The sequence below is a fragment of the Heteronotia binoei genome, chromosome 4, assembly GCF_032191835.1.
Source record: "Heteronotia binoei isolate CCM8104 ecotype False Entrance Well chromosome 4, APGP_CSIRO_Hbin_v1, whole genome shotgun sequence".
Taxonomy (NCBI): Eukaryota; Metazoa; Chordata; class Lepidosauria; order Squamata; family Gekkonidae; genus Heteronotia; species Heteronotia binoei.
Genome location: NC_083226.1, coordinates 6,999,317 through 7,015,885, shown reverse-complemented (window position 1 = coordinate 7,015,885; position 16,569 = coordinate 6,999,317). Strand labels below are relative to the sequence as shown.

Sequence of the window (16,569 nt, the reverse complement as noted above, 5' to 3'; positions counted from 1 at the left end):
GTCTTGAGGACAAAAGGAGATTGAGGAAGAATCGCACTGCTACAGCACCAACCCCAAATCAGACTTTTCCCTGCAGCCACTGTGGCCGGATCTGCCTGTCCCGCATTGGTCTTGTCAGCCACCAGCGAGCCTGCAGCAGATGTGGACTACTGCACCCTTCTTAAATCTTCGTTCGCGAAGTCAAGCCGAGAGAGTCCCCTGTGCAAGCACCAGTCGTTTTCGACTCTGGGGTGACGTCGCATCATGATGTTTTCACGGCAGACTTTTTTAATGGGATGGAGTAAATCATCTACACTTTTCCCCCAGCAAGCTGGGTACTCATTTTACCAACCTCGGAAGGATGGAAGGGTGAGTCAACCTGGAGCCGGCTACCTGAACCCAGCTTCCACCGGGAGCGAACTCAGGTCGTGAGCAGAGTTCAGACTGCAGTACTGCAGCTTTACCACTCTGCGCCATGGGGGTGTCATCTGCATATCTGAGGTTGTTGATGTTTTTCCCGGCAATCTTAATTCCGGCTTGTGCTTCATCCAGGCCGGCATTCCGCATGATGTACTCTGCATATACATTAAATAAGCAGGGTGACAATATACATACCAGTGGTGGTGGCTTAAAAGTCCTCCTGGCAGACGTACTAAACTGGTCTTTGGATACAGGAGTCTTTCCAGGAAGTTTAAAGGAGGCAGTAGTATGGCTGCTCTTAAGGAAAAGACCTTTAGATCCTTCATATCTGACCAACTATCATCCAGTGTCAGACCTTCAATTTCTGGGCAAGGTGGTTGAGAGGGTGGCAGTGGAACGGCTCCAAGCTTTCCTGGATGACACTTGGGCCCTGGACCCATTCCAATCTAGCTTTCGCCCAGCCATGGGATGGAGACAGCATTGGTTGCCCTTGCATGTTATCTTCATAGATGTCTGGATTGAGGTGGGCGAATGCTGCTGTTACTACTTCATTTGACAGCAGTATTTGACATGGTTGATCATGACCTATTGACCCTCTGACTCACTGATGTGGGGATACAAGGGACAACTGCATAGTACTTTTATGCTTTAAAAAAAAAATCTGTGCCCCTGATATTTAACAAACATTAGGACAGGGGTGGCCAAACTTGTTTAGTGTAAGTGCCACATAGAATACAGCAGAAAACACAGATGTGCGGTCTGGAGACTGGATGTTCTCTGTTTGTCCCGTTTCCATGTTTTAATTCCATTTTGCTGTAATATTTCCTAAACCAGACTTGGTATGACTTGGTATGCAACGTTTCCTAAACCAGACTTTTGGTATGATCTTTTTGGAAAGGCCTTTGGATGCCTTGTGGATGAAAAGTTGTGCACTTCTGGCATGTCCTACCCATATTGGCACTGTTTTTCTTGCCCCCCTTCCAGGATCGTGACCCTCACCAAGGCAGAACTAGAATCGGGAGTTCCAGGTTCGAATCCTCAGTTTGGCATGGAAACTTAATAGCCGCTCTCAGCCTAACCTACTTCACATGGTGGTGGGGAGGATAATGAGGAGGGGAGGAAATGCTGCAAACATTTTTGGGACCTCACTGGGAGCAAAAGCAGGGTATAAATGCAAGGTGCCTCGTGTACCACCATTTTTAGTTGCATGCTTAAAAATGCTTAAACTATTATGCAAAACCTGATACATTTCTATACATCTGCTTGCTAGCAAACCAACACTGGCTTCAGCTCTGATCTGAGCATTAAGTGTAAGCAAGTTGTGGCGGTGTGATGTACTCTGTAGTGCGAGTGGTATCCATGGAGTGACTGGTACCCATGGAGACAAAGGTGTTTAAATAGAAAGTGTTCTGGGCTCAGTTGTTTTTGCTAGTTTGATGATTGTTGAATGATATCCACATTGGGCCCCATGGGCCAGAAGTTTCCTTGTTTGATTGTGGTTTCGAAGACCCAGGCTTGCAGGAGGGTGGTGTTGACGATAGTATCTGGAACATCATCCTGTATATGTCTGTTTCTGTTGTTTGTATGAATAGGTTAGTTTAACAAGGCTTGCCCGAGTAATATGATTGTGCCAGACAATCTTTAGGAGGGTCATTGGTAGGACCAGCTGGCCGGTGGGGTGAGGGGGCTTACCAGAGGGAAGGCCTTACCAGGCTACATTGCCAGCAATGTGATGATGTCATGCTGAAAGTGACATCGTCACATCAGCGTGATGCCCTGGTGTTTGAGCAACAACTATGATAGAAGCCATTTTTGCCATAGAGTTTTTGTAAAAGTGCCACAGTGTTGCTGGGACCTCACAGCATAATGACATCACTTCTGGTACATGCAGGAAGTGTTGTCACTACATGATTGGCAACATAGTCTGGGCCTCCCTCCTGCTTCTGGTAAATCCCTCCCTCCCCTGTCTGGGGGGGGGGGGGATGTCCTAGTTGCCAGACACTCTATAGTAAGATTTCTAGGTTTGTTAGAACTACCTATTGCAGCCAGTGGTGCAGAGTGGTAAAGCTGCAGTAGTAAAGTCCGAGCTCTCTGCTCACGACCTGAGTTTGATCCCGGTGGAAGCTGGGTTCAGGTAGCCGGCTCAAGGTTGACTCGTCCTTCCGAGGGCAGTAAAATGAGTACCCAGCTTGCTGGGGGGGAAAGTGTAGATGACTGGGGAAGGCAATGGCAAACCACCCCGTCAAAAGTCTGCTGTGAAAATGTCATGATGTGACGTCACCCCAGAGTCGGAAACGACTGGTGCTTGCACAGGGGACGATCTTTACCTTTTTAGAACTACCAATGTCACTTCCGGATAGCTCTAGGAATTGTCAGGAACTCTATGGTCAAAACTTTTTGTAAGCTGCTGAGACCTTATTTTTCTTTCTAATATTTCTCCTCAGGATGGTCACTCCTCTGTCCCTTCGGCCCCAGTTTTCGCTCACCAATTAGCTGAGCATTGGTGACTGGGCAAGGTCTCCAACATAAGCAGGCAAACGAGAACCCTACCTTTGTGCTTCCAACTCCTCTAGAAAAGAAATGGTTTAAAAAGTTTTCCAGACCCCTTATGATTCTATTTTGTCAACTTTTTATTTGTCCACAGGTACGACAGGCAAAACCTCATCGCCTCCACCTGCAGTCGACGATATGAGGCAGATGAAGGAGAAGCTGGAGACGGTTTTGTTTCAGCTCCGCCAGGTTACCCGTGAGCGGGACGAATTGCGGAAGCGCCTTGCACTTTCCTCTCCTGGGTCAACCTTCGATGACTGCAGGTAAAAATTTAGCCTCCTGTGAGGGATTGCTTCTGGCAATCTTAGCCATGGTTTCATTGGGCCTAAGATTCTACAAATCACCTTCCCTCCTCTCTTTTTGTGAACATAATTTCAAAAACATGATAATGCACTTCCTGCATAATAGACGTGCATTGTAGCCTGTTTGCTCAAATGTTAAAAGATTTGGGTGCAGGAAGAATTCTACCGGACAGCCCCATTTGGTCTGTCCTCAGTGAGAAATTTATTTCAGCTAAGTCCAGAGGGTGGGCATGTTGGTCTGTGATAGAACAGCTAGATTTGAGTCCAGTAGCTTGCTCCTTCCTTCCTTCCTTCCTTCCTTCCTTCCTTCCTTCCTTCCTTCCTTCCTTCCTTCCTTCCTTCCTTCCTCCCTCCCTCCCTCCCTCCTTCCCTCCCCTCCCCCCTCCCTCCCTCCCTCCTTCCTTCCTTCCTTCCTTCCTTCCTTCCTTCCTTCCTTCCTTCCTTCCTTCCTTCCTTCCTTCCTTCCTCCCTCCTTCCTTCCTTCCTTCCTTCCTTCCTCCCTCCCTCCCTCCCCTCCCTCCTTCCTCCCTCCCTCCCCTCCCTCCTTCCTCCCTCCCTCCCCCCTCCCTCCCCCCTTCCTTCCTTCCTTCCTTCCTTCCTTCCTTCCTTCCTTCCTTCCTTCCTTCCTTCCTTCCTTCCTTCCTTCCTTCCTTCCTTCCTTCCTTCCTTCCTTCCTTCCTCCCTCCCTCCCTCCCTCCCTCCCTCCCTCCCTCCCTCCCTCCCTTCCTTCCTTCCTTCCTTCCTTCCTTCCTTCCTTCCTTCCTTCCTTCCTTCCTTCCTTCCTTCCTTCATCTGACGTTCATATCCTGTGGCTCTCAAACATCTGATGTCTATTCTGTCTGGCTCTTACGTTAAGCAAGTTTGGCCACCCCTGCACCTAGGCAACCAACACTGTCTCTGTCCCATGGACAGGGCGGAAACCGGACTGGAAGGGATCCAGGATGTTAGCTTCCTCCCAGAAAGCCTGCAGCTGCATCACCACAAGTCTGACATGACTTGTTCTTGAGAAACCCACACTGGCTCTTCGTAATCACAGCCATCTATTCTAAATGTTCCAGGATTGATTGTTTGATGATTTGTTCTAAAACTTTTCCAGGTACAGATGTCAAGCTGACAGGTACGTGGTAGATAGCAAAGATTGACATCCTAAATAATTTTTTTGCATCTCTGCATTGCTTCAGGATGCTTGGCGCCTTCTACGTGCATTCTCTCAGTCATCCTTGTGTATTCCAGGCATTTCTAGGTGCCGATGGAGCTGAGAGGAGATTTCCTCACTTCCTTGGGGTGGGACTAGGCATTTTGCTTAAGTAATATGGCTGTCATTGTAAACAGGAACAGGTGAGGCTGGTCTGGTCAGACATTCTGATTAATTGCAATATTAATAGCATTCTTTTCTGAGGAGGCAGCTTCTCTTTCTCTCTCTGGTCCAGCCAGATGTTACAGTGTCCCAAGAGGCCTTGCTGCCACTTTAGAATTGATCACAGGCTTTTACAAAATGCTTTGGGGGCCCAATCAGGCTTATAGTGCATGTCCTGGCACTCCCCCAACCCAGCACCCTTTCAGCTGCTGAAATAGCTACCATGAGAGGGCGAGGAAATGAGCATCTGGGCCAGTCATGTAATGATCAGCATTTTTTCCAGTGTATGTATTAAAATATTTCAAGGCAGCTTACCGAAACAGTTGAAACATCTCCACCTAAAACCAAAGATAAAATAGCAAGCCCCAAATCCTCCCCCCTTAAAAATGGCTGCCATTCAACCCCCCCCCCCCAAGCCCTCACAAGCAGGCAGGCCTTGCAGCGCCTTCTGATGATCCCCAAGGTAAGGACCCTCCTCACCTGCTTAGGCATCCCATTTCTCAGAGCCACGACAAAAAAGGTCCGGGTTCTGGTTGATGTCAGAAGGGCCACCCTAACTGGTGAGGTAGCCAACAGATGGCTGCCTGATTAAAATAGTTGGCAAACAGGGACATATATCAAAGGAGATCATAACATCATAGAGCTGGAAGGGACCTCCAGAGTAATCTAGTCCAACCCCCTGCACAATGCAGGAAACTCACAAACCCCTCCCCCTAAATACACAGGATCCTCATCGCTGTCAGATGGCCATCTAGCCTCTGTTTAAAAACCTCCAAGAAAGGAGAGCCCACCACCTCCCGAGGAAGCCTGTTCGACTGGGAAACCACTCTCACTGTCAGGAAGTTCTTCCTAACGTTGAGCCAGAAACTGTTGATTTATTTAACCCATTGGTTCTGGTCCTGCTTTCTGAGCCCACAGAAAACAATTTCACCCCATCCTCTCTATGACAGCCCTTCAAGTACTTGAAGATGGTGATCCTATCACCTCTCAGCTGCCTCCTCTCCAGGCTAAACATGCCCATCTCCTTCAACCTTTCCTCATAGGACTTGGTCTCCAGACCCCTCACCATCTTTGTCGCCCTCCTCTGGACCCATTCCTTCTTAAAATGTGGCGTCCAAAACTAAACACAGTACTCGAAGTGAGGTCTTACCAGAGCAAAGATGTTCTTTTCAATATTGTGAGGCCCAGCTCTTGAAGCACTTCAAGGACATAACCAGCGCGCTGAGTTGAACCTGAAAACAGACTTACAGCCAGTGTAGCTTTTCCAGAATGGGCAATATGTGTTCCTGGCAGCAGTTGGCCAGCTGCATTCTGTACCAGTTCAGCTCTAAAGTCGCCGTGGCATCCCCAAGGACCCCAAGATGTCTAGTTGCATCCTCTGTTACCTTACAAAGAGATGCTGTTCAGTAAATAAGGCAGCCTGATGGTAATATGTGCCAGCAATCAGCTATGAAGTAGTAGCTGTACCATATTGGCTTTACTCTTGCAGCCCTCTTTGTCTGTTGTTGGGGATCCCTTTTTTCTTTGCTGCCAGTGAAAACAGTGACCACGTGCTCAAACTTTCACACCCCTCTTCCTAAATTCTAGCACAGGGGTGGCCAAACTGTGGCTCAGGAACCACATGTGGCTCTTTCATACATATTGTGTGGCTCTCAAAGCCCCCACCACCCCATTGGCTGGCTTGAAGAATGCATTTAAAGTTAAAGTTGCTTGATTTCCACCTCTCCCCCCCCCCCACGTATTTGCCTTCCTTCCTTTCCTGTGGCTCTCAGACATCTGACATTTATTCTATGTGGCTCTTACATTAAGCAAGTTTGGCCACCCCAGTTCTAGCATAAGCAGTTCCTAGTTCACCACCACAGTCTCTTAGCCACTAAACTGCAACAGCTCTTTGGCCAGTTCTGTTTCTTGCTACATCTTGGCAATGTCCACAATGTTTGTCTCTCTGGAGTTTGCCTGTATTACCACTCACACGGGATGAAGGTGAATAACGCCCTTTCCGTCTGCTTTAGCCATCATTTGCCATTTGTGTTTGCGATTTCATACAGTAAAAATCCAGTTGCGAAGTGGATTGGAAGCACATTATTCAATGTATGTGCAATTGTCTACTGTGTCAAGTGTCCTTGCCATTTTATGAATCTTTTGTACGTTTACTGTATTAGGCTTGCTTTGCTGCATTTAGACCTTTCAGTGCAACACATTAGTATGCGCTACAGCCCACGGATAAATACACAGCCTGGTGCTGAAGGTTGTCTTTATCTAGTCCTGGAGACAGCTTCACTGCCCACTGTCTGTAACTGAAAGTACATTGTGAGAACAAAGTTGTAGAAACTGGGCGAGCTTTTAGTTTCAGTTTTGCGCAGGTGACGCAACAGCCCAAGATAAGATATATATTACTGGATGTCTCCCAGGTGCCTCAGTTCTGACATTTTCCTGTGTTCTTCAGTTTGGTGTAGTGCTTAAGTGTGTGAACTCTTCTCTGGGAGAACCAGGTTTGATTCCCCGCTCCTTCACTTGCAGCTGCTGGAATGGCCTTGGGTTAGCCATAGCTATTGCAGGAGTTGTCCTTGGAAGGGCAGCTTCTGGGGAGAGCTCTCTCAGCCCCACCCACTTCACAGGGTGTCTGTTGTGGAGGAGACAAAAGGAGATTGTAAGCTCTGAGTCTCTGATTCAGAGAGAAGGGTGGGGTATAAATCTGCAATCTTCTCCTTCTCCTCCTTCTCAATAAAGCCAACTTTCTGAACATCCTGGAAGTCTTCTTTATATGAGGGTAGTCCCAGAGCGGACATCCTGCCGCCATTCTTAATGATAGTATTTGTTGGGTGCTTTAAATAACAGATTCCTGCATGACCCATCCTGACTCTCTGTAGAAAGGCACAGCCTTGATGCTTATGTCTGCTTAATTTTAAATGAAGATGATAATTTTTTTTAATTTTAAAAGGCTGACTGTTTTGCATTTCCTGTTAAAATGCATTTTAATGGGCAGCCTTCCGATTCATTGGAGCTCCAAGCCAAGTCCAGTCCTTCTTGGCTTGGATTCCCCCTTGTCAGTTTGGTGTAGTGGTTAAGTGCGTGGACTCTTATTTGGGAGAACTGGGTTTGATTCCCCACTCCTCCAGTGGCACCTGCTGGAATGGCCTTGAGTCAGCCATAGCTATCACAGGAGTTGTCCTTGAAAAGGCAGCTGCTGGGAGAGCCCTCTCAGCCCCACCCACCTCACAGGGTGTCTGTTGTGGGGGGAGGAGATAAAGGAGATTGCAAACTGCTCTGAGTCTCTGATTCAGAGAGAAGGGCGGAGTATAAATCTGCAGTCGTCTTCTTGAAGCCAAACCCAGTTCCGCAAGGCCTGCAAGACAATATTATTACAGTTAGCGTTTAACTGAAATGACGACCACCACCAAGATTTAGATCTAAATGGATATTTTAAGATCACTGAATGCCATCCTTAAATTATACTGAAATTTGCACTGAAAATTGTTTTTTTAATTGTTTAATTGTTTTAACATTTTATTGTTTAATGTTTTTATTGTTATTCTGTGTATTGTGAGCTGCCCTGAGTCTGCTTTGGTGGGGAGGGCGGGATACAAATCAAATAAACATAAACAATTGTGGTTGCCTACAGCCCCATGGCGCAGAGTGGTAAAGCTGCAGTACTGCAGTTGAAGCTCTCTGCTCATGACCTGAGTTCGATCCCAGTGGAAGCTGGGTTCAGGTAGCCGCCTCCAGGTTGACTCAGCCTTCCATCCTTCCGAGGTTGGTCAAATGAGTACCCAGCTTGATGGGGGGAAAGTGTAGATGACTGGGGAAGGCAATGGCAAACCACCCCATCAAAAGTCTGCCATGAAAACGTCGTGAAAGCAAGTCACCTCAGAGTCAGACATGACTGGTGCTTGCCCAGGGGACTATGTATTTTTTTACTTACAGCATCCTAGCATGTCTGAGCTCTCCTTCTGGTTGCTTTCTGGGATCCAGGGTGGGTCTGCCCTTTGTAGAGAGGTCTTTGCTTTCCTTCCTCATTCAGTGCCTGGCAGTGTGGGGGTTGGAAGCAGGATCGTGCCCATTCTGCTGCAATGGAGAGAAGAACCAACATTTTTGCGCTTCAGTTCATGACTGAACTACAAACCAAACCATGAACTGATAAGCTGGTTTGCAGACTGAACTGCGCGTACTAGCTCGTGAGGCATTTAAATTTTAAACGGCCGGTTTCTGCTCCCCGTGTCTTTTTGTGGGGAACAGAAAGCAGAGGTTTAAGTGCCTCTGGGCTTCCTGCCACTCAGCTGTTTGGTTTTAATGGTTCCCAGCCATTTAAACCCCTGCATTTTGCTCCCCGCAAATAGCCATGGGGAGCAGAAAGCAAGGGGGCTATTTAAACCAAACAGCTGAGTGGTGAGAAGTGCCCTGCCTCTCATTTGCTCGATTTGAATGTCTGGGAGCCATTTAAACCAAACAGCTGAGCTGTTTTTATGAACATTTTTCATGAAGAAACCCCATCGTGTCGCTCTTCACAAACGGCCACTAACTGCATCAAAATTTGTGAAAGTTCATGGCGGTTTGTCAGTTTGCGAACATTTCAGCGCAAACCACAAACCAGCCAGAATTTGTGGTGAACTTTAGTTTGTCAGCTGGTTTGTGCCCATCCCTAATTGGGATGATAAGTTTTCACGTTTCTTTACATGTAATTGTGCTTGGGGACTAGTTTTGCTTGCAAGGCCTGTTGGCGCGTTTGTCCAAAATTCTTGTATGTATAGTAGCTTGCTGTCTCAGAAGCATTGCCAAGTGTGCTGGATGCCTATAGATGAGTCTTTTCAACACAGACACAAAAGCACTGGTGTATCAATGACAAGAAATCTAGCATGCAATGAATTGGCCCAGGAGTCGCCAATCTTTTTTAGTACGTGGGCATATTTGGAATCTTGAGAATTGGTGGTGTCAACCAATGTTCTCTCTAAGCTGCAGTCTTGTGAGCAAAAATTCTGTTTTGTGAGCTACTGGTATTAAAGCTGCTGCATCAATGAGTGTGCTCTGGGGGGTCATCCTTCCTGAGCTAAGACAAAAATGTGTGCGCTGGAGGCTAAAAATCTGTGAGCCAGCTCACACTAACTGAGCGTAGAGGGAACACTGGGGGTCAACACGTCCAATGGGTGGCAGACCAAACCCAACCCAAAATAGCTTCCACAGTAAGGTTCCCAGGTTAAATCCAGCTGCTGCCCTTTCCTGTGATATGGTTATCATAAAGTTTCCCCCGAACGCTAGAGCATCCGCTGTGCAATGTGCCTTGCATGATGACATCACTTCCGGGTGATGTCATCACGACAGGCACATCCAGTACACCAGCACTCTTTGGGGGCGGAGCTCACTGGTGGGCCAGATCCATGGTGGTGGGTGGAGGCCTCAAAATTGGGGGAACCCCTGCTGGGGGCGGGGGAATGGGAACCCTGTTCCACAGGAGGTGGAGCCAAACCTTGCCCATCACACTTCCTGGGAAGAAGGACAGACTGAAGGGGTGGGGAGGGAATTGGGACCACTCCCTGACTAAGGATATCCTGAGTTTTTATCTGTCCTTCTGATCGTCCAGTGAAAAACCCTGTAGTTTGAATGAGTAACAAGCCAGTTATAAGCCCTGCCCAATGTTCTCTCTAAGCTGCAGAATCTTGTGAGAAAAATTTCTACTTTCTGAGCTACTGACATGAAAGTTGTGAGCTGCTGCATCAATTATTGTGCTCTGGGGTCATCCATCCTGAGCTAAGACAAAAATGTGTGAGCTGGAGGCTAAAAATCTGCGAGTTAGCTCACGCTAACTCAGCTTAGAAGGAACACTGCCCCAGGGGTTTTTTTTAATTGTAGCAGGATCTCCTTTGCATATTAGGCCACACACACCAATGTAGCCAATCCTTCAAGAGCTTACAGGGCTTTTCTTACAGGGCCTACTGTAAGCTCTTGGAGGGTTGGCTACATCAGGGGTGTGGCCTGATATGCAAAGGAGCTCTTACTACAAAAAAAAAAGCCCTACTCTGTCCACTTTCTGAACAGTTTGGCAGGTGCCAAGGGAAGTATTGGCATGTGCTATGACGCCCAGGGGCACCGTGTTGGGGAACCCTGAATTAGGCAAGAGAAGATGCACCTTTAAACATACTAGTTGGGTTCATCTGTTGGCATCAGTGAGGTTTTGGCCGGTACTCTGAACATTCCTCTTGGTTCCTCACTGTCTTGTAAGATGGCTTAAAGCTCTTAATACTTGATGCTTGTTAATAGTTAAAAACATGCTGTTTTGCATCCATGTTATTTTAAGGTTGCGGGCTTGTTTCCTTTCCTGGCAGGCCAAGCCCCAAACTAAACCATGATTATGAAAGATTGAAGGTACAGTGTATGAAGGCTATGTCGGATCTGCAGTCTCTCCAGAATCAGCACACCAAGGCGCTCAAAAGATGCGAAGAAGCTGCCAAAGAGGCGGATTTTTACCAGTAAGTAACAGCACCAGACACAAACGCAATTTGAAGATGCCTTTGGGGCTCTCTCTCAGCCCACAAACTGCGTCCGGTGGGTGCTGCATCTCTTGACTGGGAGAGAGGCCCTTACATAACAGTCACTTTCCTGCCCTCGTCTTCAGTGGCCGCTTTTGCAACGTCATTATTTGAAACGTTGGTCGAGGGTCAGAGTTAAGAGCTTTTTGGAAGCAGATTAAGGATTACAGGTCTAATCTGTGCAGATAGAGAATCGGCATCTGGGGGGAAAAAAGGATGGAGAAAAGAGCTTGAACAAAGGCAGACTGGTAACTATACCGTGACTTTCTTCTCTCTGAAGGGCAAAGATGCAATTCCCCCCATAACGTTTAGAAGCCTGAGAACAAAGTAGGAGTCAAGTACACTTTTAAGACCAACAAAGATTTATTCAGAATGAAAACGTTTGTGTGCTCTAAGCACATTTCTTCAGACAAGGAATCCGGTACAGTGAGCAGAACTACATATAGCGGGTGGGCAGTGGCTGACAATGCGAAATGGTACAAATTTAAAATCCAATGACAGAATAGTAAAATGAACAAATTGAGCAAACCTTTGATCTGGGTAGCATGATGAGGTGAGACACCAATAAAACAGTAACATGTTGAAATGTGAGAATGTCTGTTAATCCCTCTATTGTTATAAACCTGGGCCAAAAAGAGGGCATTTCTTTCTCAGAAGTTCTTTCCATCCAGCTAATTTACCTTTTAACATGTAACATACATACAATTTGCCATTAGAAGAAAAATACATTAAAATATAGTGGACGATGGGTTTAGTATATGTAATGAGATAAACAGCCAATATCCCTTATTTGAGGATGTCAGAACAGCTAAAAGAGACATACAGATGCCTGCGTTAGTCTCGGTTGGAGGCCTTTGAAGCAAAGGATCCCCCCTAAGAATAAAGAAGACATCCCTTTCCTTTATTGCTTTCTAGTTCTGATGTCCAGTTTATTGGATCCGAGTGCAATTTATTAGGGTAAAGATCCTTTCCTCAAAACAGCCTCCAAGTTTCAAAAGGATTGGACCAGGGGGTCCAATTCTATGAGCCCCCAAAGAAGGTGCCCCTATCCTTCATTATTTCCAATGGAGGGAAGGCATTGAAAAGGTGTGCGGTCCCTTTCAATGTGATGGCCAGAACGTTCCCCCCCCCATATATATGTATGAGAAAGTAAGTTGTTTCAGACAATAGTGGCAAAGTCCCAACTCTGCAAAGGCAGGATATATTCCAGACTGAATTGAATTAGATGGTGCTGGGTGCAAACACAGTTGTTCAAGTTGTACCAGTGGCAGCTAAGAGAAAAGGAAGACAAAAAGGGGGAAAAAATGGCACTCTGCCTTTGGAAATATAAAAGGCAGCAATTAGTCAAAGTCTCTCTAGTACTCCAAAGGGAGTTCTGGCAGCTTTTGTTTTTAGAATATCAGATAAGACCGTAAGAAGAGCCCTGCTGGATCAGACCAGTGGTCTGTCCAGTTCAGTATCCTGATCCAGCCACTGGCCCTGAAGGGCCACCAATGGAACACAGAGGCCAAGGCCTCCCCCCCCCCTGAGATTCTCTGCTAGCACTGCTGTCCAGAGGTTGTCTGCCTCTGGATGCAGAAGTTCCCTGTAGCCATTATGGCTAGTAGCCACTGACAGACCTCTTCTCCATCAACGTCTAACCCCCTTTAAAGCTATCTGTGCTAATGGCTGGCACTACATCTCCTTGCAGTGAAGTTGCATGATGTAATTACTCATTGAATAAAGTAGTTTTTCCTTTTGTCTGCATGCTAATCTTCTGCCCACCATCTATATGTAAGATTGTTATTTCTGTTTCCTTTCCATTCTGTCTGAGGAAGGGTGTGTGCACATGAAAGCTCACACCATGAATAAAACTTCGTTGGCCTTGAAGGTGCCATTAGACTCTTAACTTTGTTCTGGTCCTGTCTTTGGCTGGGTCCAGACTGGCAGTTTGAGGCAACACAGGGACGGCCCCCAGACAGATTATAAAATCAAGTACAGACGCGAACATCTGGAGACCATCCAGCTCCTGTATTCACCACATCCTCCAGCGTCATAGAGGCACCTGAAAAAGCTACCACTTCCCTGCTGCCTTTCCCGGCTGTCTGAATGGCCAGGAAGTGCTGCTCAAGCACTTGAGTGGTCTGACCGCTCCTCCGGGGTTCGCGTGACCCATCCCTGTCCTGGCAGCAGGACGTGTGCAGTCTGACCACCCCTAGGGCGCTTCTTTTTCTGCCAGCTTACTTTGGAACAGGAGGCTGCCACCCTAAGCTGCTGGTCCCAGCCTTAAGGAGGGATGGTGGCTCAGTGGTAGATCATCTGCTTAGTAAGCAGAAGGTCCCAGGTTCAATCCCCGGCATCTCCAACTAAAAAGGGTCCAGGCAAATAGGCGTGAAAAACCTCAGCTTGAGACCCTGGAGAGCCATGAATGGGGCTGTGGCTTAGTGGTAGAGCATCTGCTCGGTAAGCAGAAGGTCCCAGGTTCAATCCCCGGCATCTCCAACTAAAAAGGGTCCAGGCAAGTAGGCGTGAAAAACCTCAGCTTGAGACCCTGGAGAGCCATGAATGGGGCTGTGGCTCAGTGGTAGAGCATCTGCTTGGTAAGCAGAAGGTCCCAGGTTCAATCCCTGGCATCTCCAACTAAAAAGGGTCCAGGCAAATAGGCGTGAAAAACCTCAGCTTGAGACCCTGGAGAGCCATGAATGGGGCTGTGGCTCAGTGGTAGAGCATCTGCTTGGTAAGCAGAAGGTCCCAGGTTCAATCCCTGGCATCTCCAACTAAAAAGGGTCCAGGCAAATAGGTGTGAAAAATCTCAGCTTGAGACCCTGGAGAGCCGCTGCCAGTCTGAGTAGACGATACTGACTTTGATGGACCCAGGGTCTGATTCAGTATTAGGCAGCTTCATATGTCCATATAAATTCAGCTGCCTTTTAAAGATGGAAAGTGGGTAGTCTGGGTGCACTTCCCTGGTTAGGTTGTTCCGCAATCACCACCGAAAAGGCCCTTTCTTTTGTACACCCTAACTAAGCATCTTTGGTTGATGGGGCAGTCAGGAAGGCCACCTGTTGATCTTAAATTCCTGGGCAGAAACATCTGGGAGAAGATGGTCTTCAGACGCTCTGCTCCCTCGTCATGCAGGGCTTTAAATGTCAAAACCAAGACCATGAAGTGGTTTGGCAGCAGGTGTTATTGCATTAATGTTGGGGTCACATGGTCCTGATAGCTTGCCACGGCCAGGGAATGTTGCAGCACCTCACCTTACCTGCAGCACCTTGCACAGCCGCCTGCTAAGCGACCAGTCCCAGCTGAAGGAGGACATGGATACCTTGAAGCGGAAGAACAGCCAGTTGGTACGAGAGCACAACCACCTGCAGCAGTCGTGCGAGGAAATGAAGAGACTTCATGACGAGGATCAGAAAGAGATCACAGATCTGCGCAGTCAGCAACAGCAGGTATTGTGGAACTTTTGTCTGTGTGTGGTGGTGGTGGTGGGGGGGTTGTTAATTGTGGATGTGTTCATTCTTTTTCCTTTTTCTTTTTTGCAAGATCTTGAATCTCTTCCATGCTTTTCCTTTTACAACATTTAGTTATCACTTCCTATAGGTAACAAAAAATGGGACCGCGAAGAGCTTCCAGTGTTTTAAGAAATGTAGCTCTAGTGGTTTAAATTAAAACAATTAGTCATTTCTCCCAGTATTACTTCTGGTAATCGCCGGCTCCTTAATTAGCGCTTCAGCTTCTTTCCTATCTTGCCCAGCTTCCACTATAAAAATTGAAACTGACTGGATTGCCGAGAGCCCTGTGAATTCAGAGGCCTGAAACATCTTTGAAAATATGCTTGTTCTTGGGGAGAAAGACTGTTGACGGTTGTGAGTGGTGCGCAAAAGAGCCAGAAAGATCTTGGCATATTTCTGCATTTTATAAGACAGGTTTGGGTACTTTGGCTCCCTGAAGACATTCATTCATTCATTCATTCATTCATTCATTCATTCATTCATTCATTCATTCATCCATCCATCCATCCATCCATCCATCCATCCATCCATCCATCCATCCATCCATTCTCTCTCTCCCCCCCCCCCAGCCTCAAGGAGCCTGAAAAGATAAATTACTTTCAAGTTCTTGTACCCAGGAATGCGACAATTTTCTCTCTCTCCCCCACCCCACTGCTTGTTGTGTTAGGGGAGAAAGTAGGTCAGTTAAGTTAATTAGGTTGTGCACAGGTAAGGGGTGCAAGTCAGGTAGACAGCTGCTAATAGTATCGAGTCCATTATTTACTTACTAAAGAGAGACCTGGAACAGTTCCAGGGTAACTTGATTAAATGATTTAATGGCTGGAACTGTGGACAGTCGAGCAGACCTAATTAGCAAAGGCAGCTGGCGAGGGAGGTGTCTGGATGTGGCCTAGCAGGAAGGGTGTGTCTCCAAGGAGAGAACCAACAGATGTAGCCAAGGGAAGAGAAGGGAAAGGACAGAAAGTGGTGGGAGGAGGGGTAGAAGGAGGGATAGGAAGTGAAGGAGGGTAGTGGGGGGGAATACAGAGCGAGATGTAGCCAGAGGGTAAACAGATGAAAGCAAGAAGAAGAAAACTGCAGCTTTATATCCCGCCCTTTTCTCTGAATCAGAGTCTCAGAGCGGCTTACAACCTCCTATATCTTCTCCCCCCACAACAGACACCCTGTGAGTTGGGTGGGGCTGAGAGAGCTCTGACAGCAGCTGCCCTTTCAAGGACAACTCCTGCAAGATCTATGGCTGACCCAAGGCCATTCCAGCAGGTGCAAGTGGAGGATTGGGGAATCAAAGCGGGTTCTCCCGGATTAGAGTCCACAAATGTAAGCACTGCACCAAACTGGAAACCAAGAGGGAAAATGGGAAAGTGGAAGCTAAGCTGAGGGAGCAGCCCTGGAGCCTGCAGAACCCGATGGAAGGCGGAGTCCTCTTGTCTGGCAGGTGGAACTCCCTTCTGTGAAGTGGAAGTGAGCATTCTGTGCAGAAGCTGTGAGTCAACCGGTAGCAATAAAAAGAAGAGTCACTTTGGACAGAAGGCTTTCTGCTCCCCCTTGACTGTGGAGCTGCTGATATGCCCCTCCCCTCAGAGGCACAAACACCACGGAGGTTTTCTTGTTTGTTGGTATATTATTGGGCAAAGTCAGATTTCATAACTAGTGATTTCAGGGCTTCTGACTTTGTCCTTAGCTGCCTGAATAGTCCAGACTAGTAAAATCGACAGTGGTCAATACTTGGATGGGAGAACAGCAAGAGAGTACAGGGTTACTATGCAGAGGAAGGGCATTGGCAAACCCAGGGCTGGATTAAACCTTGTGGAGGCCCCTAGGCCGTCAAAATCTTGCAGATCCCCTCTATTCATTTCTTGATCTGAAAACCGCTTGAGGGATTGCCATAAATCAGTTGTGACTTGACGGCACTTCATCTCTGGGGGGCGGGGGGGGGTGGAATGGAA

The 16,569-nt window shown here is 47.4% G+C and overlaps 1 protein-coding gene and 2 non-coding genes across 3 annotated transcripts in view; all 3 read left to right on the top strand.

The window, feature by feature from the left end:
- DLG5 (discs large MAGUK scaffold protein 5) overlaps positions 1–16,569 on the top strand; it is a 161,641-nt gene that overhangs the window by 53,303 nt on the left and 91,769 nt on the right. Inside the window, exons 3-5 of the mRNA XM_060236724.1 lie at positions 3,044–3,212; positions 10,926–11,069; positions 14,377–14,560. Coding sequence (XP_060092707.1) covers positions 3,044–3,212; positions 10,926–11,069; positions 14,377–14,560 — 497 coding nt within the window. The remainder of the gene's footprint in view (positions 1–3,043; positions 3,213–10,925; positions 11,070–14,376; positions 14,561–16,569) is intronic.
- On the top strand, positions 13,676–13,747 carry TRNAT-GGU (transfer RNA threonine (anticodon GGU)). The gene has a single exon. It is a non-coding gene; the product is annotated as a tRNA-Thr (tRNA).
- Positions 13,813–13,884, top strand: TRNAT-GGU (transfer RNA threonine (anticodon GGU)). Its single transcript has one exon. It is a non-coding gene; the product is annotated as a tRNA-Thr (tRNA).